Source organism: Hypomesus transpacificus, chromosome 7, assembly GCF_021917145.1.
Source record: "Hypomesus transpacificus isolate Combined female chromosome 7, fHypTra1, whole genome shotgun sequence".
NCBI lineage: Eukaryota > Metazoa > Chordata > Actinopteri > Osmeriformes > Osmeridae > Hypomesus > Hypomesus transpacificus.
Window position 1 is genome coordinate 9,163,288 of NC_061066.1, and position 24,281 is coordinate 9,187,568.

Consider the following 24,281-nt stretch of genomic DNA (forward strand, 5'->3'; position numbering starts at 1 on the left):
AACAAAAGCTATTTGACAGGGGAACAGTGGACACTTTATTGGACTTTAAACATGGACGTCTGGAGTGTTTTAAACTTCTGGCATATTGAACCATTGTGTCATAATTACAACTGTAATGTGTGAGCATTTTCTGCAAACTGCAAAAAGATTTTAAGATTAAATTTTGTTCCACATAAATACAAATATCAAGTATGCTCCCCACCCCAAATTTACAAACCCAGTACCACAACTGACTTCAAAAAGAGTCCATCCTATTTAAAAAATACTCTGGTGAGTTCTACTCAGTCATGCATTGGGACCAACGAATCAGTGATATGATCTGGTGTCAAAATGGCTGCTTACTTTATACACCGCAAATGGAATCAATTGCAAAACAAACAAAAAACTTACTATATATCCTGAGTTTGTTCACAAATCCCAGCGTAAGTTTGAAGTACAGTTCAAAAGGACTGGGAAACACCACAGAATAGGACACATACTTCAGAGGAATATTTCAATGAGTAGTTTGTTGGGAGAGAGGTGTCACACGGGGTCCTTGGTCGCCCAACACGGGAGAAGCACTTACAATACAGCAGTGATCCATCAAAACAGAAGGATAGTTCTGGCACCCTTTGATTGCATATGAGGTCTATGACAGCGGAGCAAATAGTGTACTATCAATATGGCACAGAGTTGGTAACTGCAGTCTAAGGATAAAGGATAGGAAAACAAAACATGCTCGCACACTTGGACTTAGAGTACCGAAAATCAAATCAACAAGACAGTGGTAAGTACTTAACAGGTGGTGAACAGGTGGTGGATACCTCTGGTGTTTTTTGGTTCATCTTTATTTGCTAAAAGGTTTAAGTGTAAAGAAAATAAATACTAAGTAGTCTCTAACCCTTGTAACACAATAGTCAACATCACAAAGCTAATCAAAAAGCAGCTAAACGGCAAAAGGAAATTACACAACAACCCTCGCCCCCCACCCTCTCCCCCCCCAAAAAAAAGAACAACATCCTCTTTACATAGTAAACACAATAATGATAAATTCATTGCTCTAATTTCCCCTGCAGATGTACATTTAAAAATATATTTTACATTGTACAGAGCTGGGTGTGTGGAAACTGGCAATCCCTGTGGCGGCCATTTTGTGCCCTCTCCTCCTGCTGCAACACACCTGCAGGGGGGAGGAGTCATTGTCACTGTTCAAGAGTCACAACCTCCACTGCCTGGCCGTCAAGAGTGACTGTGTTGTCGATGCGCGTGGCGACGGGCGCCATGGCGACCTGGACGGGCCGGTTGCCCTGGGCGAGGCTGGTGACCACAGTCTGGTACATGCTAACCGGGATCTGGACAAGACCTGCAGGGAGACAACACTATTACCTACTGCAGTAGGAAGGAATGTAAAGTCATGTGATGGAACAATCTATGTATAACAATGCTTTAGATACCAAAAAAAGAGTAAGTTCTCTGTGTAACAATACTTCGGATATGAAAACAATTTGACTGAAGGTAAACGTAAATATAAATATGATGGGAAAAAGTGAGTCTTGCTCTGCTGAGGGTTAGCTGCTGTTTGGGCGGAGGCGATGCTGGGGGAGGGGAGAGAGAGAGGGGCCAGTCAGGGAACCCCACACAGCCAGGCTGGCTGTGCTGCCTGTGGCCGCCATGTTACAGTCTGTGGAACAATGCTCCGATTGAGCCTGAATCTACCCGCTCTCCCTGTACAGCTGTGTGTGTGTGTGTGTGAGAGAGAGGGGGGATTATAACTGTGGTCACGTGGGGCTCTGCCCTGCCCCACAAGCTGTCACCGGCACAGGAAGCTCAGAGACAAAGCTAGGGATGATGGATCGAGAGTCCGCTACATCACTCCTCCGCCCCTATGCCCTCTCTCTACATCCTATATCACTCCTCCGCCCTCTCTCTACATCCTACATCACTCCTCTGCCCTCTCTTTACATCCTACGTCACTCCTCCGCCCTCTCTCTACATCCTACATCACTCCTCCGCCCTCTCTACATCCTACGTCACTCCTCCGCCCACTCTCTACATCCTACATCACTCCTCCGCCCCTTTGCCCTCTCCCTACGTCTTGTATCACTCCTAAACTCTCCCTACATCTTATATCACTCCTACACTCTCTCCCTACGTCTTGTATCACCCCTTCACTCTCTCCCTACGTCTTGTATCACCCCTACACTCTCCCTACATTTTATATCACTCCTGCACCGCTCCTCCGATCCTACATCACTCCTTTTGTTTCTTCTTTTTTCTTTTCTTCCAACCAATCTTTCATTTAGCTGTAAGGTGGACTCCAACCAAGCCTCCTTGTTAAAGCTAAGTGACAGCTTCAAGTTGTGCTTAATGAGATAATTGTGCTGGTTGTGATTGTGGAGCAGGGCTGAGGACCGGGCTGTCAGAGGCCAAGGCAGGAGGCTCCTGAGTGAAGTAGCAGGCTGGACAGCCCACACACCATTAGCGTGACAGATAGGCGTGCGTGTGTAGCGGCAAACAACTGGCCAATCAGCCGCACACTTCCAACAACGGCTGCAGGCGAGTGTGTGCATGTCTGGATAACGCGGCTTGGGATGTTGAGTAGCTATCTACAAGATCTAGACAATCAGCTGGGCCTAGTCCTGAGCACTTGAACCAGCCCTCTCCCATTCCCCGTTAGGGAGATTAGGTAGGGTCAACAGGCTCATGGGAGCAGGTCAGGGAGGCAGGTGAAGAGGTTGTCATCACCTAGTGTCCTAGACAAGTACCATTTAACAGCGACCACTGTGGAATGTGGCAGGTGTTAAAGGTTTATGTTTATGTAAGTCAGTCACATCTTGATGACAATTGTTATTTGATGATGCCTAACTTTCTACCGAATGGTACTTAACACTGAATAAACTTTGAGAAATTAAACTACTGTATGCTCTGAGCAAGGGCCTTCAATGAGCCAGAAATTCTCACTCTCTCTAAATAGCATTTTAAACAGAAGCTATGTTTAGTAAAGTGACATTTTAAATAATCTTCTACTGTCATATTGTGATTATTTTAGATGCCAGACACCAACACAAGGTCCAATCTACCGTTCTCCGTTCAGAGAGAAAGCGTTGGATCAGCAGAAACACAGTGATTTGACTGAACGCCAGATTGAGGCTAAACGCTAAGAAGGTGGGTTAGGGGTGCAGGGGTAGAGAGGGGGGTCCCAATGTCCATTTCTCTAAATGAGGGCTAATCAGCTTTGGTGTTTAGACATGCACCTCACTCCTGTCATGGTCATCCTATGAATGGATAGAAGTGTTGCTTTGTGTGTGCTTAAATGTCAATATGAATGAGTGTGTGTGTGTCTGAGGGTGTGTTAGTGTGTGTGTGTGTCTGTATCTGAGGGTGTGTTAGTGTGTGTGTGTTAGTGTGTGTGTTTAGACTGCGAGGGGGAGGGGGGTCATGCAGGAGGGGTCAGTTAGTTAGTGTGTGTCTGAGGGTGTGTGTGTGTGTGTGTCTGAGGGTGTGTTAGTGTGTGTGTGTGTGTGTGTCTGAGGGTGTGTTAGTGTGTGTGTGTCTGAGGGTGTGTGTGTGTGTGTGTAGACTGCGAGGGGGGTCATGCAGGAGGGGTCCGATCCCAGAGTGTGGACAGCTGTCCTGGTGATTACACTATGGACTGATAATGGAGTGGATCAAAGCTCTTTAGTAGACGCCCCCTCAGGGATATGCCAAACCCCTGAGGGCTACACGACAGGCCGTGTGTGTAAGTGTGTGTGTGTGAGTGTGTTAGGGTGTGAGTGTGAGTAAGTGTGTGATGGTGTGTGTGTGTGAGTAAGTGTGTTAGGGTGTGTGTGTGTGTGTGAGTAAGTGTGTGAGGGTGTGTGTGTGTGTGTGTGTGAGTAAGTGTGTGAGGGTGTGTGTGTGAGTAAGTGTGTTAGGGTATGTGTGTGTGTGTGAGTAAGTGTGTTAGGGTGTGTGTGTGTGTGTGTGTGTGAGTAAGTTTGTGAGGGTGTGTGTGTGAGTAAGTGTGTGTGTGCGTGCGTGTGAGGGTGTGTGTGAGTGAGCAGGGGGGCTCTCGTGGAGGACAGGCCGCTCTAGGATGGAAAGATGGCAGTGGAACCCCGCACAGAAGGAGAGGAAGTAGGACTGGTCCACTGAGTCATGCACCAAACCTCTTCCTGTTCCTCGAACACAGACGTGACACTTCCTTTCATGGCACAAAGCAGACCATGAAAAAGGTCTGCGTCCTATGAAATATGATGAAAAGGAATATTTAAACCAAATAGCAAAGACACGCACGCCATCTGTTCCATCAGTGGTGGATTAGAGGAGCTCTTGGGCCAGTGCTCCTGTGTTCCATCGTCACAGCAGAATCACTATGAATCTGAATCTTCCTGTGGCACAGACATCACAGCAGAATCACTATGAATCTGAATCTTCCTGTGGCACTGACATCACAGCAGAATCACTATGAATCTGAATCTTCCTGTGGCACTGACATGACAGCAGAATCACTATGAATCTGAATCTTCCTGTGGCACTGACATGACAGCAGAATCACTATGAATCTGAATCTTCCTGTGGCACTGACATCACAGCAGAATCACTATGAATCTGAATCTTCCTGTGGCACTGACATCACAGCAGAATCACTATGAGAGCTCATACTCAGTAATGCTACAGATACAACCTACTGGTCACCCTTCCTAGTGGTCACCCTTCCTAGTGGTCATCCTTCCTAGTGGTCACCCTTCTAACCCAGCAGCTCATCACACTACATCCACAACCACACTGCTGTGTCCACATACCTTTTCCACGCACACTCACACCTGTTTAGTCAACTACAACAGCCTTCCAGGTTTAGTCCATGATTTGCATACAATTCCTCCCGAGGTTCATTTGAATGTGAGTGAATCTCCTGGCTAAGTCTGGAGTAAAGGTGAGTGTGGAGGAGGCTAGAAGCTCTGTCGAGAGCTGGTTTCTCACCAGCCCAGAGAGCAGGCTACATGGGACCAGACACAGCCCCAGAGAGTGTGTGTGGTGTGTGTGTGTGTGTGGTGTGTCACCTGTCGCTACTACCCTACATACTGTACATTACACCATCCTAACTGGATATTTAGACTTACAGTGGATGACACAGTAACAGACAAAGAGTGTTGGTGTGACTAGATCAGGTACCTGTGTATGACTGAGGCTGTCTAACTGGAGTATAAGTCACACATTGCCCTACCACTGCACATGCCCAGTAGGCATCCCAGCCCTGCCACTGCACATGCCCAGTAGGCATCCCAGCCCTGCCACTGCATATGCCCAGTAGGCATCCCAGCCCTGCCACTGCACATGCCCAGTAGGCATCCCAGCCCTACCACTGCACATGCCCAGTAGGCATCCCAGCCCTACCACTGCACATGCCCAGTAGGCATCCCAGCCCTGCCACTGCATATGCCCAGTAGGCATCCCAGCCCTGCCACTGCACATGCCCAGTAGCCCTACCACTGCACATGCCCAGTAGGCATCCCAGCCCTGCCACTGCACATGCCCAGTAGGCATCCCAGCCCTGCCACTGCATATGCCCAGTAGGCATCCCAGCCCTACCACTGCACATGCCCAGTAGCCCTACCAGTGCACATGCCCGGTAGCCCTACCACTGCACATGCCCAGTAGCCCTACCACTGCACATGCCCAGTAGGCATCTCCCAGCCCTGCCACTGCACATGCCCAGTAGCCCTACCACTGCACATGCCCAGTAGCCCTACCACTGCACATGCCCAGTAGCCCTACCACTGCACATGCCCAGTAGGCATCCACGTACGTGAGGACAACCAGTCGCTTGATTGTTATTTTAAATAGATGGTCTAGATGATTTGAATGTTGGGGCCAGGCAGTACGAAAGGTCTGAGGGCTTGATAGAAAGCACTAGAACAAAAGCGGTCGCTTCAGGCACGGTTGGGATTACAACAATCTCAAGAGAATCATTTGCATGTTGGGAGCTTTGGTATTGTCTCGTAGTAACGTGACTGGCTGACCATGTTAGGGTGACAAAGCTACGCAGGAGGAGAGAAGAGATGGTGCGGCTGGTGGAGGGGCAGGTGGAGGGGGGCAGGTGGAGGGTGGCAGGTGGAGGGGGGCAGGTGGAGGGTGGAGTGGGGCAAGTGGAGAGGGGCAGATGGAGGGGGGCAGGTGGAGGGTGGAGGGGGGCAGGTGGAGAGGGGCAGATGGAGGGGGGCAGGTGGAGGGTGGCAGGTGGAGGGAGCTGGTGTGGTGGAGGAGGGTGGAGGGAGCAGGTGGAGGGGGGGCAGGTGGAGGGAGCTGGTGTGGTGGTGGGGGGCAGGTGGAGGGTGGCAGGTGGAGGGTGGGGTAGAGAGGGGTACGTACCGGTCCCGTCCTGCACCCCTGCCAGGGCCCCCACAGCAGCAGCTGTCTCCCCCGCCAGCACGATCTGCCCTCCTCCCTGCAGGGTGGCTTCAGCCAGCGTAGCTACGGCATGGGCTGCCGCTTCACTGCAATACATACACACACACACCACACACACACACCACGGTTAAATACATACACAATAGGGCTGTCAATTAATATTCTAAATTCGAATATATATTCGAATAGTGGTTAAAAAAAGATTTTCGAATGTGAAAATTAATATTCGAACGTAAAACAAACAAAAAAAAGGCTCGAGCGTCACTGCTGACAGTTGACTTGCGTGGAAGACGGCAGAAAGTGCAAAACCAAGCTTGACCGAGGCAGAAAGTGATTGTAACCCCCAAAAAATCTAGAGTGATGTCTAGATATTTGGTCAGTTGATGGTAAACTTGTTGAGCCTACAGCCAAAGTAGTGTGTAAACTATGTAAGCTAGAGTTAGCTTACCATTCAACAACTAGCAACTTGAGGCTACATCTCCATGGTTACCACAGCACAGCTCGCTTGGAGCGTTCAATGTCGGTTCTATACTGTAAAACTTCAATGTTAATAATATGTTTCAATCACTGAATGAAGCCTGCCATATTTGGGACAAGAATCGCAACCTTAAATCGCTTCCACAAAACTCTTGATCAGAAGTCAACATTTGTTTATTGTTGTCGTTCGTTTTTTACCGCTATGCGCAGAGAGCGCGACGGTGCGGGAGAGAGAGAGAAAGAGTGCGTGTGTGCGAGCGAGAGGCCAAGGTCTGCGGTCTTGGCCATTGGTTCATTTACTTATTTTTGTGTAGGTAATATCAAAAAAACAAAATAATAATATATGTATATATATACATATATATATATATACATATATATGTATATATATATATAAAAAAAAAAGTTCAGGTGAGGGGACGGTAATTGTTCGTGACACACAACCTGCCTGGCTCCCAGAGACTACAGACAGGAGGGGGGGTCATTAGAGAAGGGGGGAAGGAGGTTGAGGATGTGGAAGCTCTGCCACACCCACACCCCAACAGAAGGTCCTCATCAATCCTAACATCAACACACTGGGAAGCCGACCCCATGACCTCACAGCTTAGTTTACATGGGCCAGGAGAGAGAGAGAGAGCGTGCAGAATGAGAGAAGGATGCCCTCTTCTTCACTCAGCAGGGAGTGTGGAGGTGAAGGGGAAATGGGGACAGAGTGTTCTGTCAGGCCCTCTCAGACGTGCTCACCTGAGGTAAACACAGGAGAGGCAGGGGGAGGGGGGGGGGACCCAGGTGGGAACAGGTAACAAGCCCCACAGGGAGCTCCGTGTTAACCCACTAAAAAGATGCTGGCGATGAGATCGCTTCACAGGAAAGGCTTCAAAACGATGGCAAAATAATTGTTTGGTTTCATAGAATATAGAACATTAAACAAACAGGAGTGTGTGTTAATGTTATATTCCGTTTCAGAACCACTTGTTGTGGTTGGACGCACACGGCAGCCAATCAGAGATGGAGAATTCCCAGACTCCCAGATTATTTTTAGAGAAAAGTGTGGTTACTGACTGAGCTTAACGACCAATCGGCACCATGGGAACCGGGTGAAGTCGCACTCTGCACAGGTGAAAGCTAATTAATTTCCAGCTGACCCAGTGAGAGGCAGTCCACTGTGGTCCTGAGGGAACCAGCTCCCTGTCCTGACAGGTGTCTCTTCCTCTTGACGTGAAGGTGTGAGAGCTACCACCACAATTACTGACTTAGAGAATCGCATCATCCCAGGGGATGGGCGTTCCCTCCCCTGGTTACCCAGGTCTGCTCTCAGCTCCGGCAAACACAGCTACGCTACAGCAACGTAGGCAACATGCACGCTCTCTCTGTGGGTTGAGCGTCGAGTTCCTTTGACGTGAAGGTCGACAAGGTCGCATAACACCCCCCCCTCCCCTCTCGGGGTCCTCTCTACCTGTTGAGCGCCATGGTGACGGTGGCCCCAGGGTGCATTTCCTGGGAGGCTGCGACGGCTGCCTCCGCCAGCGAGGCCACGGCCTGGGTGGCCTCTGACGCCTGCGTGGTCTGGATGGTCATCTCACCTCCCTGCAACGTGGCCCAGTTCTGTTCCACCTCCAGGAGAACAGAGGGATGGGTGAGAGGGGCAGGGGGAGCAAACACACACACACGACCAGACAGGTGACGGAGAGAGGGGGGTGGGTGAAGGGATGAGGGCAGACATGGACAAGAGAATGGTGGAGGGAGGAGAGGAACAGGGGGGAGGAGATGGAACAGGGAGGAGGAGAGATGGAACAGGGTGGAGGAGAGGTGGAACAGGGTGGAGGAGAAGTGGAACAGGGAGGAGTGGAGATGGAACAGGGAGGAGTATAGATGGAACAGGGTGGAGGAGAGGAGGAACAGGGAGGAGTAGAGATGGAACAGGGAGGTGTAGAGATGGAACAGGGAGAAGTACAGATGGAACAGGGAGAAGTAGAGATGGAACAGGGAGGAGTAGAGATGGAACAGGGAGGAGTAGAGATGGAACAGGGTGGAGGAGAGGAGGAACAGGGAGGAGTAGAGATAGAACAGGGAGGTGTAGAGATGGAACAGGGAGGAGTAGAGATGGAACAGGGAGAAGTAGAGATGGAACAGGGAGGAGTAGAGATGGAACAGGGTGGAAGAGAGGAGGAACAGTGGGGAGTAGATATGGAACAGGGAGGTGTAGAGATGGAACAGGGTGGAGGAGAGGAGGAACCAATATGGAAGAAAAACCAAATAAAAGTAGGTGGATGCGAGTGGAAGGTAGGATCAGGGAGTTTTTCATTACACCACGACAAACACCTGTCGCTGAAAGCGAGGGGCATGGCCCAGGCGACGAGCGGTTGTCGTGGTCACGGTGATAAGGAAGTGACACGTGGAGCCAACGCTTACAATAATCTGTGGCGACACGTCCATGGGCAGGGCGCGGCACACTGCAGCCAGGTGCTGGGGACGAGAGCAGACACAAGCAGTGATGTCAGAGGGCGGGGCTACCAAAGACGACAACTTTATCATCTTTAATGCATTCCAACATCACACATGACTGTCAGTATCCTCCTGACGGATGAATCCCACATTACAAGAGGCATCCACAATCTGTCAATGTGTGTAATAATCTATCAGATGACCCCAATAAGATTCATATCAATGTGCCATATATGTCACCACCATGTGGAAATGAAATGGGTATTGTCGTTTTCTGAAGACAAGATACGGTAGTATGATTACATGTTTGTCAGTGCAAAATCAACATCAATGAAAGTGGATCCACCACTAGATCTGTGTTAGATATGATTTCATTTGTCGTAGTGTAAAGACGCCCTTTCAGTTTGACAGGGGGAGAAGAACTGTGTTGTACTGGCTGTAGCAGGGCGTGTATGAATGTGTCTGTGGTGTTGTGTTGATGAATCCCTCTACATTAGTGTGTGTGCAGTGTGACAGCTATCATCTCAGTGTCTACCCCTCCGTCAGTCACGGTGTGTGTGTGTGTGTGAGAGTGTGTGTGTGTGTGCGGGTGAGTGTGTGTGTGTGTGTGTGTGTGAGTGTGTGTGTGTGTGTGTGTGAGTGTGTGTGTGAGAGTGTGTGTGTGTGTGAGAGTGTGTGTGTGTGTGTCTACCTCTCCGTCAGTCACGGTGGAGTAGTTGACCTGAGCCACGGTCACTCCGGGCAGCTCAGAGGCGTCGGCCAGTGTAGCCACCGTAGCGCCTGTGCCCACCTGGAGCACACAGATAGCATTAGCAACGCATCAGCAACGCATCAGCAACGCATCAGCAACGCATCAGCAACGCTCCCTCTCCAGGAGTCAATAAAACCACACAGCAGCTAAACAATAGCCTCTCCTACCTTTACACCCCACCCCACTCCTCTCCTACCTCTACACCTACCCGCTCACCCCTCCCACTTTCCCTCCCGCCTACCTGGATGAGGGACACGGTGCCGTCGGGGTTGTTGACCGTCTGGACGACGGTCTGAGAGGGCACCAGGTGGGCGATGCTCTGGGTGGAGGTGAGGTGGTGCTGGGGAACCTGCTGGTCCTCGAAGGCATACAGCAGGTCCTCTCGACCGTGCTGCTTGTAGCAGTTCTTCACGATGGTCCGCAGCGCTTGCGTCCACGACACCTGGGGAGGGGTGGGTCAGGGGGTCAGCTAGAGACAATCTACCATTCCTGTTCTACTGTTCTAGAGATCCCTGTTGTCCCCTGAAAAGTTGTAGAGATCCTGGAGGTTGTTGTCCATGTTGTGCTGTGTGGAGGGACAGTCTCCCCGCCCTCACCCTCTGTTTCTGCTCCTCAGTACGGACGTCGCTCCGGACATTGGCCCAGGGGATGTCCTCTGGCCACCAGATGGGCTTGCAGCTCTCCTTGCCCCAGCCTGGCTTCCCCCTGCCTGTGGAGTACTTCAGCATCTCTGGGATGAAGGCACGCAGCTGGGCCTGGGGACGCGGACAAGGGGGGGAAAAACAGAAGACAAGACATTCTCATATTACTTTCTTACAAACATTTTATCCCTTAGACACACTTTGTCTATGTGTGTGTGTGTGTGTGAGAGAGAGAAATAGTCTAGCAATGCAGTCAGATCAGAGTTTAGCAATGCAGTCAGATCAAAGCATGTGTCACACACATGCGCGCCCGCCCTTGAGTAGAAAGCAGGAAGGAGGTATTGATCAGCTATCTAAGGTGGCCAGGGCCCAGAAATAGAGTTACTAAATGTAGAGCTCCCCACATGAATCTGCAGGGGTCAATCTGTGTCACCCCTGCTCTGATTGGACGGGACCAGAGACTGACTGGCTGCAACTGGACAGGTGTCGTCGTGTACGGCCTCTTCAGTAGGACCGTGGTTGCGTTCAGAAACACAATGGAGTCTGATTGCTTGGTCCGTCATGTTGCATAAGAGGCCTCAACATTTTGGAGTGTCTGAAGGGGGGAGGGGGGGTTACGTTAATCTGATTCGCCCCGAGCTACAACCCCTTACGGACACACACACAGGAGAGAGGGGGCGAGAGAGGGAGGGCAGGAGAGAGAAGGTGCGAGAGAGGGAGGGCAGGAGAGAGGGAGGTGAGGAGAGAGAGGGAAAGAGAGAGAGGGCAGGAGAGAGAGAGGTGAGAGAGGAAGGGAAGGCAGGAGAGAGAGGGGTGAGAGAGGGAGGGAAGGCAGGAGAGAGAGGGAGAGAGAGAAGGGGTGAGATAGGGAGGGCAGGAGAGAGAGGGGGCGAGAGAGGGAGGAAGGGGGAGACAGGCAGGCAGGCAGGCAGGAAGGGAGAGGCAGGCAGGGAGGGAGAGGCAGGCAGGGAGGGAGGGGGCCTGGGGCTGGGTAGCTTTAGTCCCTGTGTCCTCAGTGTCCCACAGGCACCACCTGGGGATTATATTGCACAATGAGCCAATGCTGCGTCTGCCTCGACATCAACGGGCTAAATTTGGAACTGGGAGAAATAAATCGCTTCACCCCCCCTTTGCGATGCACACACGCACACGCACACACACAGAGGGGACAAGATGGCGACGACCTATCTCTGGTCTTCGAAAGCAGAAGGATAACAAATGAGGTGTTTCAACTGTGGGTTTATTGGAAGACCAGCCACCACTCAGGTGCACCTGTGAGTGTGTTCCTGTGCTGTAGAAGAAGCAGGTGGAATCTAACAGCAGGAACCCCACACCGGCCTCCCGTAGCTTTAACCCCTCTTCAGGAGACTGAGGAGAAAGCCACTCAGTGATCAGCATGTCTCCGCAACCCTCTCGCCTTTATTGTCCCTGTCCCCCACCTGTAGCTGGAGTGTGTAAGTCTGTGTAGGCAGATGGTCTAATTACACAGGCTGGAGAGTTAGGAGGCATGCTACTAGGTCTTCCACCCCCACCCCCTTCTCCCAGCTCTAATCCAACAGGCAACTGGCCAATCAGCAGCTAGCCTGCCTTGTCTGGGCCATGACCTGAAGGCTGGTGGGTAATTATAGGCTCAAGCCTGCCCTGCCTCACCTGCTGTCTATGTAGCAGGTATGCTGTCTATGTACAGCCCTGCCTTCCGCTACATGTTTTCAAGGCAGACTCACGACCTGCAGAAAACCTCCTGACCTACAGGCAACAGGTTACTCCTAATCTGATCTCTAGAAAAACAACCAGCAGGTTGCTTCCTGGATCAAACACACACACACCTGCGCCCCCCCCCCCCCCAACACCCGGGGACAGGGCGAGCGACGGGATTGGCTGTCGCTCCCCCCCTTCGGTGTTGAGTGGTGTCTCTGAGGAACAGTGATCATGCACGGTCTCTGAAGATGATCCAATGACTGCGTCAGCAAAGTGGAGTAAACAAGCTGCTCTCCCTGAAGGGGAGGGGGCACTGCTGCACTACCAGACCCCCCTCAACCACCATGCTCCCTTCCTCCCTGAACGCTGCCGAGAACCACGCCCTGGCGAGCAGAGTGGAGGGCGGTCCAACCGACTCCTTGAAAATAGATGTGCTTTACGCAGGGCTTGTTTACTAGAACCTATCATCATAACAGCAACAAGGACAAAACCAATGTACAACCGTGTTAGTGTTTTTTGCTGTTGTGGCAACCACAGCTGCCTTCAAAACGTATGATCAAACCATGAAATATGTGGATACGCACGCACACTGAAGTATAACCTTGAAGAACCCAAGGACCTGGGAGAATTTGACCTTGGTCTGTACCGCAAGGCTCCGCTCAGTGACAGAGCCACGTGTGATTTATGTTCCTCTGTCGCCACCTGGTGGGCAGGAGAAGCATTGCTAACCTGGGTCATCTTGTCCACGGAGACAGGGATGCCGTCGATGGTGAGAGGGGGCAGCTCAGAGGCCATGTCCCCCCCCGGAGGAGCGTGTTCAGCCAGGGCGTTCTCCAGATCCTCCAGGATCATGCTCTTGTATTTCCTCACCTGAGGAAGACAGGAAAGAAAACAGTCAACAAAAACGCACCCCCTCTTTCTGCTCCTTCTGCCAGGACGAAAGCCCCGCCCTCCGTGAAGGGGAGACAGGACGGTGGGGCGACCGACTCGTGTGAGGATGCGCTCACTCACCACGTTCTCCAGCGGGGCGGCTCCAAACACCTTGAACACAGGGTTGGGTTTGGAGGGAGAGATGCAGAGGACGATGGCCTGTTGCCCCACTCTGGTGGTGTACTCATCAAGCGTCGCTCGCAGCTTCCTACACACACACACACACAGAGAAAAACACATACATACATACACACACACACACACACACAAAATGCATCAATCTTAGATGAAAGGGGCTTTGAAGTGAAACATTGAAAACAAAAGTTTCCTTTTTCCTCAGCTTTGATACTCTGAACTCAAGAACAGACCAAGTAGTTCTGGGGGTATTTGGGGGGCAACAGTGGTGCCGTGAGTAGACAGTCACCTTAGCAGTCGTGTCTGCTGTCTCTTGCGGATCGAGGGGTTTGACTCGAAGATGTGGGGTCTCTTACGCTTTTTGCCAGTTGCCACGGCAGCAGCCGCTGCCATGCCGACCGGACCTGGTGGAATGTAGGGAAGAGCACAGGTTGGAGATGTCTGTTCTAACAGCGCCATCTGCTGGTGACTTCTGAGCACTACACAGAGTCAAACTAGGTTGTGTATGATGACAACCTCTGTTTTATTAAGTCAATGCAAAAAAGCGACAGAGACAATCTGAGAAGACTTTTATTCTATATGAATGTGTAGGAAACAATTTAAAGGAACTCTTTAGTGAACTTTGACTACATTTTGCCATCTCTATTTTTTGTTGGACCCATTCCTCAATGACAGGTTAGCACAAGCGCAAAGAGTGCTGATAAACAACCAACCCCACCCTTCACTTCAGGCAAAGAAACAGTTTCATCCAACCCCACAACACTTGCCAGGCCAAACCCCCTGTCCTCCCATTGGCTAGGCTCCTCACCTGCGGCGGCCAGGTGCGCAGTGACCTCGTCCTGCCCGGCTGAGTTGAGGATGTCCGAGTCGTCGTAGATGTCATCATCCGGGGACGAGGGCGAGTCTTCGTCGGCGCTCAGCATGTTGTGCTCGGTGAAGGTGGCCACGTGCACCTGCTGGCTGACGGCGTGGGCCTCGATCGTGGTCATGTGCTCCGTCTGATGCACAGAGTGGTCCTCCATCATTCTGGCAGGCCTCTAACACACTGGGGGGGAGGGAGGGAAGGGCGGCCATTTTGGTTTATATACGTTTGCAATCCTGTGGATTATGCGTGGAGTCAATAGGTGCGGTGGCTGGCCTTAAATACACTCGGTGACTGGGATAAGAGGGGCGTCCGTTCTGTTGCACTGACACATTTGTCATCCTGTGTTCAATGCATTAGCTCACTATACAGACTTGTCTTAGATTAAGGAGGGGGGGGGGGGTAAACCTTGCCTAGGGTGCCAAATGTGCTACGACCGACACTGAATAATATTGCAACTATTTATAACACACGCCAGAGGTCAATGTAAGCTTCTGAGCTAAGGAATGTCAGTATTTCTGTTTAGTGCCTGTGTCGCCATGATTTCACTCATCTTGACAGCTGTGATGCTCTGGTCGTCTATACACTAGGGGGCACTATAGTCAACACATGGAGGGAACAGTGCGTGTGGGAGTCTGACGATGCTTCAGAAATAATGTAATGATGGACGTGTTACTGTGTTATATTTCTCGCAAGAACTGCATTAGTGACAGACATTTGTTTATTACTCTAAATGATTTTCTCGCTGCTGCAACATATGTCCATTACTTTATTTCATTATGAGGTTATGGAAGCCCAATATTACGCCAATGGTCATTACATTCATACATTTGGGGGAGGCGGTGTGAACGCACAAACAAAACACACCTGAAAACTGACAGTAAAACAATCTCTGTACCTAAAAACTTTTATTATCAATTTGTAACTAATTTATAGGGAGACACCAAATGCACATAGCAACTCGAGGGCGGGAATAGAGATGCCATTTAATTCACGCGACGATTACGCCAATATTCACATTTCTCAGGAGAGCTTTCAAATTGGTTTAACTCTTATATACCATCACATACACATACTAAACCAACTTAACGCCCTGCTCAGCTAGCTAAGTGGCATTTTATGTATGGATTATTTTGTCTGCAGGGTTTAAGGAATCATCAATATCCATGCTGAGGTGGCGGTATATTTAGCTGTTATCTTACAGTAGCAGCTACCCATATAGGTTATCTAGCTATCACTCTAGATAATAATTGATGAGGGTTCACAGATGTTGTGGTTATCGAACTTGCTATCGCGTAACGGATCTGACTGTAAGCATGACCACACCAAACATTAGGAAGACTAGCTAGCTAAACCAGATAGCAAATTGTACCTCGTTGAGATACATTGGCAATCTTAAGAAATAAACGGTCACTATCGCGGTAAAACTATTCAATACATGAAAAGCATTACTTTGTTGAACTTAAAATGTTTTGCCAGTTAACGTAAACCATATATAGTCTAGCTAACGTTTTCATCTTAATCCTGGCTACGCTAGCTAACATCACGACTGCAAATGATATATGCTAGCTAGAGCTAGCTAGGGTTGGCTAAAGCTGGAACCATATCCTACATTTAGCCCGGTGGCTAGTTAGCTACGCAGATATGTTGGTATAATCCCATGAAAGGGTCATAGCTTGTCAACACCACAAGCACAAACTGTGTTGGCTAGCCGATCATCGTAGAACTGGACGTTTTCCGACATGTAAAAGTATCATATCGTTAGAACCTGGGCCATCTCGCGCTGTCTACAACACTAAAAAGGCCCGAGCGGCCTGCATCGATACCAACGTTATTTCTACGTTATCTACGCTTGTTCTTGGTGTGCGCAAACATTATTGCCATCTAAAGCCCCAAATATTCAATCAATTCCGTCTCCTGCCAAGCATCTAAAACAAACAGCATCTTTCACCCCAATGCTGCCGGGTTTGATGGTGCGGCTGCGCCAGGGCTGAAATAGCTGGAGATTGCGCGGTAGGGCACTAACCTCAGAGCGGCTGCGCTACTTCGGGCCTGCGCCGTACAGTGGGGCTGGGAATCCGAGCTCTAATGGAGGACAAAGAGCAGCCAGACCGAAATCACACCGAAGCTGCGCCTTGGCGGTCCCACTGAAGACCGGACAAGCCACGCCCCTTTCCAGTTAAAGATACCTGCAAACTACGCTTCAAATGCTTTTTGCTGTCCGTTCGCCGGGCAGTTTAGTAAGGATATATTGAGTGAATTAAATTAAAGAAGTTGACATTTAGACGAAATTCATGATTTGTCGGATTATAATTCAAAAACTGTACTCTTTTAAGTCACTAGTGATGGGTTGTGTAATGAATTTGCTGCACAGTTTTCAAAGTAAACTAGGTCCCTAACGATTTTATACGCTAGTTTTAGTCAACAAACAGTCAACAACCACACGTTTCCGAGATACAGAAGACTAGAAGCCAGTATCAATCATTCCAACGAATGAACGAACAATCATTCAAACAAATGATATTCACCTGTTGATATAACTAGATCAGATACGCGTTTCAATAAGTTAACATGGGCATTTTTTTTCTTTTTTGATCACATCATTTTAATACATAGTACATTTAATTATCTTTTCGTAGGCTACTTTCACTGAAAGTGTTTTTCTGGACAGTTGTACCACTAAGAGGTAGATAGTAAATTATATGCACAATTCTTACAACTGAAATACTTACAAGTATTGTCCGTAAAAAATGTATTGTGTTTGACTATGAAGTTCTGTAATAAGTTGTTTGAATCCACTGTTATTCTCATTTATGTTCGCGAGAGGGCTGTATTGTACCACGAATCCCAATCGTGAGACTTATAGCGACGTAGCTGCTGGGCTACCATAACAGAAGATGGCAATGATGCATCTTTGATGCTCGCTGCAGGTGCTTGAAGTGTATTCAGAATGATGGATGTTTAACATTAGTATGTGATGACAACAGCCAATATGTTAGTGTCGTACTAAATGTCAGCAAGGATCGTATTTAAATCCGGCGGGAAACCGCATAGTGTGAATCAACGTTTTACATTTACCATGCTGATGTGTGACCTTCACTTTTCTCTCCTCAACTCCAGACACTACAGAACGAGCCTCCAAGGACTTCAGTGTGTGGACAAATTAACATCCGTATTAAACTTTAAACCTATAACATGTAATAGGTTAGTAGGCCTAACTATCAGTATTTTACAGAAGGCTTGAGTAAGAATGACAATCAGTGATAGTCCTCACAAATACCTAGTCCTTTGTGTTTGTCCCACCCATTCACGACTAGTGGGTAGCCTAGCCTATGGATAAAGCATGTTGCCTGGGGTGCCTGCATCAATAAAGCCTTGTAATTGCTTAGCTGGAAGTGAGGATAATTGAAGATAATTGTCTGGGCAGTCACGAGCATGGCCGAGGTTTGGAGGAAGGAACGGCGCGCGCTGAGAGAGTTATAGGCCTAATAGATCCCGGTGCATCCCTCCGTCCGTGCCTGTCTTTATGTTTCCTCTTGTTTTGTCAGTCGGGGTCCATCCTACATTTAGTCATTTAGCAGACGCTCTTATCCAGAGCGACTTACAGTAACTACAGGGACATTCCCCTATACCCCTATTCCCCTAATCCTAAAATTGCCTCACAGGGAATCTCAGTATGGCCGCCCTTTTCCTCACTCTAATCCCCTCCCTTACCAACCCTGTCAATGTGCACCTGTGCCTACATATGCCTCTTCCGAATGTGAAACCCGTGTGAATTGATGTGTGATCGATTTATATGCCCTGTGTCATAAGCACAATATCAGTTTCTGGACTTGTTCCAATTTTTACTACCACTTATTATTTCGAATATCCCTTCCTGGGATTGGATCTTAAAATCAAGGTCTTTTCTCACTGCTTTCGAGGAGCAGGTGCAACGCAGTTTACTTAACGACCTGCAGGGGGCACTGAAACACAATCCTTCAAGTGACGCTACTTGTTCTAGGAGTTGTGGTAAATTATTAATGATAGAAAGCACAGTGATTCATACACGTGTGTAATTCCGGGTTTTGAATGTAATCTGAGATTATCTTTGTAGGTCTCAACCAGAGGATTATAAGAGGCGGATCCAGGATTGATTAAAGTCGTTAGAGTGTTTAGTGTGTGTTTGTGTGCGTGCTTCCTGATTGACAATTGCCCTTTTCTGTGACACCACACCAATCACGTTTTGTGATTTCAGTCACATAACATCCATGCTAAACCTAGAGTCAAAGTTCTGTGGACTAGACATTGTCATTGCAGGAGCAATGGAGTTAGGTGTCCCACATTACCCAATGTCCCAGATGACTAGAATTCACCCTACTAACACAGCTGGCAACAGCTGACAGTAGCTCACTTAATGGTCATGGTGAGTCATAGCTGCTCACCTCAGCCTGAAGTCTGATTCGGCCAACATGCTAATGAGATCATTGTTGTCTGTCTCTCCGGTCTTGAAAAGGTAGGATGGAGACGAGTTGAAAAAAATCGTCCAGGGAGATAAGAGAAATTCTAGACGGACGGATGAATAGGTGGATGATGTGATAGACTGATGCCTCTGTCATCCCTGGCCAATCAGGGAACATCTTTCGGCACTGGCTGCATAACTTCAAAGGTGCTTCTCTGTCTCCTTCAGATGAAAGACCAACTGCCTTCCCAGCTTCTGTGACCTATAACCCTCTACCTAATCAAACGATGCAACGAGTGATGTACTCACTAAGGGGTAGTCGTAGGATTGGACCTGGAAGTGAAGCAACACAAGTTTAGATAACAGATAAATGCAGTTGAAGACAGTGGATGAATGAATATATCCTCTGCGTTTCTGTAGTGACCTGTTGCTAGGACGAACTCCCCTCCCTTCCAGCCCTGGCTTCCATCTCTTATCTCTGTCTCTCTCTCTCACGCTTCATCCTTGTCCTCTCAGAGGTCCTTTTCTCATAGACTCAAGGTAAAAACATAATTTTCCTGCTATTGAAAGAGCGGTGCGGAGAGGGAGGGAGGGAGATAAGTAGAGACGGAAAGAGTGAAGGAGAGAGGTAGCGTCTTTAGTATGCACGAACAAGTCAAGGCTTCACTCGCTTTTTCCGCCTGTTGTCAATGGAAACGGGAGAGAGGGAGGACACAGACATGATGAGAAATAGAGAGACTAAAAGGTGGAGAGAAAGGGAGTGTCTGAGACAGAGAGACAAACCGCTATTAACCACCCTTCTCACTTCTTTCATAAACCCTTTGTTCTTTGTTCTCAGTCTTAATTGGACGTTTAGAGATTGAGCCTGCTTACAAAGTCATTACAACATCCGTTTCACGCAAAGTTTTGACATGAATGCCACAGCTCCAGAAATCGACGGAGAGGAAACCGGGTCAGAGAGTCCAGAGAGTTTGTTTAGAAAGGAAGATGTCAGGAGAGGAAGATAGTCCCACATGCCCTAAAATGTCTCCCGCCAAACTGTCGCTTGAACCGGGCTAAAACGGGTCCGCTCTCCAGTGCATGTCACTGTCCATGTCTCCTCCACCGGGAGCGCTTCATTTAACACCTTGGAAGGGACCTGGACGCTTTTCACACAAGCATCGCCTCTGTCACTTGAGAGGGTGACATTTTCCCTCGCTACAGGTAATGACCGGGCGCGAGCCAAAGTGAGACATTCACTTTTGGCTTGACAGGAGGGAGAGAAGCCTCTGTTACTAGCAGAATGTCTGTGTCAACACTTTGGTCTATCGTGTGTGTGTGTGTGTGTCTTGGGACTGCTGGAAGGCCCTGACACATCTTGAGGGCTTAGACAAGCTTGGACCTGGTTGCAGTGGGAATCTTTAAGGTGAAGATGATCACCCTATCCTCATAAAGAGAGTTAGAGTAAAGGCTGGAGAGTGAAGTATTTTTTGGTGTGTGTATGTGTGATGAGTTAGTGTGTGTGTGTGTGGGCGCGTGCATGTGCTGAATGTGCGCGCTAAACCCACATCATCCCCAGAAGAAGCTTTTGACCTTGTATTGTGTATCCTGACTTCTGGCTGCAGTTACATTTGTCAGACGCTCCAGGACTTTACCAAGCCAGAACCTTCAAGCCAGAAACTCCATTTATTTCCCCCATATCCTATTACTTACAAACTGTGCACAAGCATGGTGACCTTAGTCACTCTCTGCATAAATGCATAATAAGTAATAACAGACTTGTCTGTTGCTACTTCTCAAGTGCAGCTGAAGAGAGCATAGTTTAATGTAGAAGAAGACTCTGTTTTGACACTTAGCTTCTTGTCAGAATTAATGGAGGAATGTTTTCCTCTTAGACTTAATGAGTTTCATTATGGCCTGACTCATTGCTCTTGAGGCCATGGAGTCTGTTTTGTTCAGTGTTATGCAGGTGTGAGTGCTGGGGTTTCGGTTATGATACTGTCAATGACATGGCATGATAGCGCATTGCTAAATTATTTTCACAACAGTGAATTGGTTTTTGCTACATGGAGGCCTACCTCGATCTTCCTTCACTGCGTTAGAAATGTCCCTCTGTTGAGAAGGTGGTTGTGCAGTCCCATCCTATCCCTCTGCTGTAGGCATCGCCATAGTTATCGGAGCTGCGGGGTCTTGGATATGAAAGAGCACACATCACTATCGGCTCTTCCTTCACCTGTTTTAGACAGATACGGCTGGTGTCTCTGATCGATGACAGGTCCTCTGTGGAGCGTAATCTCGCTCTCGATCCTCATCCATCCTTCAGACCTCCTCTCTCTGAACCACATGATCCTCATCCCTCCAGACCTCCTCTCTCCCCTCCTCCAGACCTCATCCCTCTGAACCACATCATCCTCATCCCTCCTCCAGACCTCATCCCTCTGAACCACATGATCCTCATCCCTCCAGACCTCCTCTCTCCCCTCCTCCAGACCTCATCCCTCTGAACTACATGATCCTCATCCCTCCAGACCTCCTCTCTCCCCTCCTCCAGACCTCATCCCTCTGAACCACATCATCCTCATCCCTCCTCCAGACCTCATCCCTCTGAACCACATGATCCTCATCCCTCCAGACCTCCTCTCTCCCCTCCTCCAGACCTCATCCCTCTGAACTACATCATCCTCATCCCTCCAGACCACATGATCCTCATCCCTCCAGACCTCCTCTCTCCCCTCCTCCAGACCTCGTCCCTCCCCTGAACCACATGATCCACAAGTCAGCTCTTTTCCAGAGAAAGGTAAAAGAGCTGACGGGAGGGAAACTAAAGTTCCAGGTTGCCGTGACGATTTTAAAAGCCATGGTTTGGGAGTTGTGCTGCCTCGCCTCGCCGGCACCGGAGCAGCGTCCTCTCACTAATTGACCGACCGCCGCTACGTGTCCTGCTTGCCTGAAACGCTCATTGATCGGCGGTAGTTTCACTACCAGGCTTATTGCTTGGCTTGTACCTTTCGTTCCACCCATGCGTAACACCTATAGGTGGAAGGATTGGTCAGAGAAAGAAAGAAACACAGGGGTTTGTCTTGCGGAGAGGGAAAGCGAGTGAGAGAGTCAGCTCTAGAGGGAATGAGAGAGAGAGAGAGAGAGAGAGAGAGAGAGGGAGAGGGAGGGGGGAGGGAGGGGGAGAGGGAGAGGAGAGAGAGAGAGAGAGAGAGAGAGAGAGAGAGGAATGAACAAATGAAGGGGTGTGTTGTAATATCCTCAAATCCTTGAGCTAGTCTTTCCCTCAAGCTCTCTTAAACAAATGGAAATGCAGTCAATGAAAAGTGTTTACATTATAGATCAAATATCAGTGTAACATCACAGACTACATCTCCTCAAGCACCTGAATACTTGTTTATGAATTGATCCATGTATGGCTGTAATGAAATGGTAAAGATTTCCAATATGGCAAGGACAATGTTGTTGTCCACATGACGGGTCAACGTTACAGCAGCATAGTGCAATCAGCGTTTCTTAAACATCATCAATAATGACCTTACATTGTGATATGTAGATGTGGTACAATAGTCTGCATCAAATAACATTAATAAGGAATGACTTATTGTCAATTCAGCTCACATCAGCACTGGGACTTAATACTGCAAATTTGAGAGTGAATGTTTAGTGGCATAAGCAAGTGCAACTTGGCTACCCTGAATTTTGTCTTCTCTCTCGTCTTTTAAAATCGAGACAAAGCCATTCGTACAGTGCCATATTTTCCCTCTCTAAATGTATACGACCTTTGACCCTTTGTCCTCCAGGACTCTGCTCTTGGCTGATAGCCGGCTCATCTCAACCTGAGGTAATGAGAGCTACTCCTTCCCTCAGGTCTACTGGGTTGATGACGGCTGAAGATGAGCCGGCGGTCCGGACTCAGCAAAAGTTTCTGCTCCAGTCAGCAAGGTACCCCTGTGAAGACACGTTGGGAATGCAGGACTGTTGAATTAAATAAGAACAGTAGGCCTTGGTATGTTTGTCGGAGTGAATGAAGCATGCGAGTAGCTACTGCAGCGTGTTGCTGCCACGTGACGGATCCGTTTTTCTTTTTCTGTTGTTAACAATACGCCATAGAGTTAGTGGTATTTTGTAAAATAAATAAAGATATTAAAATACAAAAACTATTGGGTTTATTTATTTGTTTAATAATGGCAGCTACTTCATTTATTGATGGTCCCTCAGTATATGGCGGATATCCATTCAATTGAGTGTCACGATGGATAGATTGTGGAGGATTTTTCGTTTGAAGGTTACAGCGGGAAGCCACTTGTTGTTTCTGTTGGGACCTTTTTGCAAATTACGTTAAATTAAAAAGGTTTAATAAAAAAAAGTTGCCCTAGGCCTGATCAGACGATAGGAAGGTTGATGCTCCTAGCGTCAAACGTTTACCACGACTAACTGTAATAACTGGGATTTGACGGATTCAACATAGGAAATGTTGAATATTCCCCACCTGGGAAGTCTTCGCCACTCAATTAGTTTGTTCGTGTTTTTTCCTCGGGTCACATTTTCCAGTAAACCACGTTGCACGTTTCAAGAAAATAGAATATAAAAAAAATATATGGAACATGCGCGGAAAACGCTGGGACTCTAGTGACCGAACAGACATGAAGGCCGAACTTCGTCATACTCCGCGGGACTGGCAGGTAACGCTACAGCCCCGCGTCTTTGGATTAATTCGCCAGGTGTTTTCCTGGCATTTTCTTTTCTTTTGTTGGGACAGAGATCCTAAGAATGTTATGTACCGCACACATTAGTAAGACACACCATTCAATCCGGTACGCAACTGCCGTAGTAACTGCCTTAACTCCATTTTTAACCTAGTGATGTCAGTGTAGCGACTGTGCTGCTACTAGTAGCTAAGTGGTCAGCAAATCGCTAAAACGAGTTGGCAGATATAGCGTGTGCGTAACATCGTGTGAGCGTGTAACTTAATGTGTGTGTACGTGCATGTGTGAGTGTGTGATCTTGTGCGGTTCCACCTGATAACTCCAGTGTAATAAGCCTGTAGTATTTCCCCCTGCTGCTAGTATGGTGATTGATACCCCCATAAACACTGTCCTATGTAGTGCTTTGTATTAGCATGTCTGTATCCAACCTGACTTATGAACGCTTTCTAAAACCATCTGCATTCATAGGGGTATAACTTTCACAGAGAACGAACGCACAGCTTGACATCTTACTTATACTTCTCATAATACACATATATATTCCCAACCTTTCTATAAATCTTCACAGAAGCCGGTACCTGTTTTCCGTAGTGCTTTATCAAAACCTGACATCTGAAATGCAACGGTGAAATATGACGGTTTGACGTTGCCATCGATCTCTTCGTGTCTGTGGCTTTCTAGTTTGTATTACAGGGTCCAGCCCTGTGAATCATTAAATTTTTGATGTCTACTTATTTTCAGCTGAATTATATAATAGCTGGTGGGCAGAAACGATTCAGACTACATCTGATTGTCTCTGGGCTCCTGGTTGGGGTAGGCTATAGCAGCGACCCCACTGAGAGAGGGT

The 24,281-nt window shown here is 48.5% G+C and overlaps 1 protein-coding gene across 2 annotated transcripts; it reads right to left on the minus strand.

Moving 5' to 3' along the window:
- Positions 1-11: 11 nt before the first annotated feature.
- Positions 12-16,440, minus strand: nrf1 (nuclear respiratory factor 1). Of its 2 annotated transcripts, none has more exons than XM_047022965.1 (12): positions 16,335-16,440; positions 14,255-14,491; positions 13,736-13,850; positions 13,393-13,519; positions 13,111-13,251; positions 10,639-10,797; positions 10,284-10,484; positions 9,983-10,081; positions 9,259-9,312; positions 8,303-8,451; positions 6,331-6,455; positions 12-1,342 (listed from the first exon to the last, which is right to left on the minus strand). In XM_047022965.1, the coding sequence occupies exons 2-12, from the start codon at positions 14,469-14,471 to the stop codon at positions 1,182-1,184; spliced, it is 1,548 nt and encodes a 515-aa protein (XP_046878921.1). In that variant the 5' UTR covers positions 14,472-14,491; positions 16,335-16,440; the 3' UTR covers positions 12-1,181. The 2 variants fall into 2 exon arrangements, with proteins under 2 accessions (XP_046878921.1, XP_046878920.1); XM_047022964.1 differs by having other exon boundaries at positions 8,303-8,460.
- Positions 16,441-24,281: the final 7,841 nt, after the last annotated feature.

What these genes read in the sequence shown, in the direction of transcription:
- nrf1 (XM_047022964.1), bottom strand. Translation starts at nt 14,471, where the DNA reads ATGATGGAGGACCACTCTGTGCATCAGACGGAGCACATGACCACGATC. An exon ending in CCGCCCCGCTGGAGAACGTG is followed by an intron (nt 13,252 to 13,392) that starts GTGAGTGAGCGC and finishes TGTCTTCCTCAG; the next exon opens with GTGAGGAAATACAAGAGCAT. An exon ending in CCGTGGACAAGATGACCCAG is followed by an intron (nt 10,798 to 13,110) that starts GTTAGCAATGCT and finishes CCGCGTCCCCAG; the next exon opens with GCCCAGCTGCGTGCCTTCAT.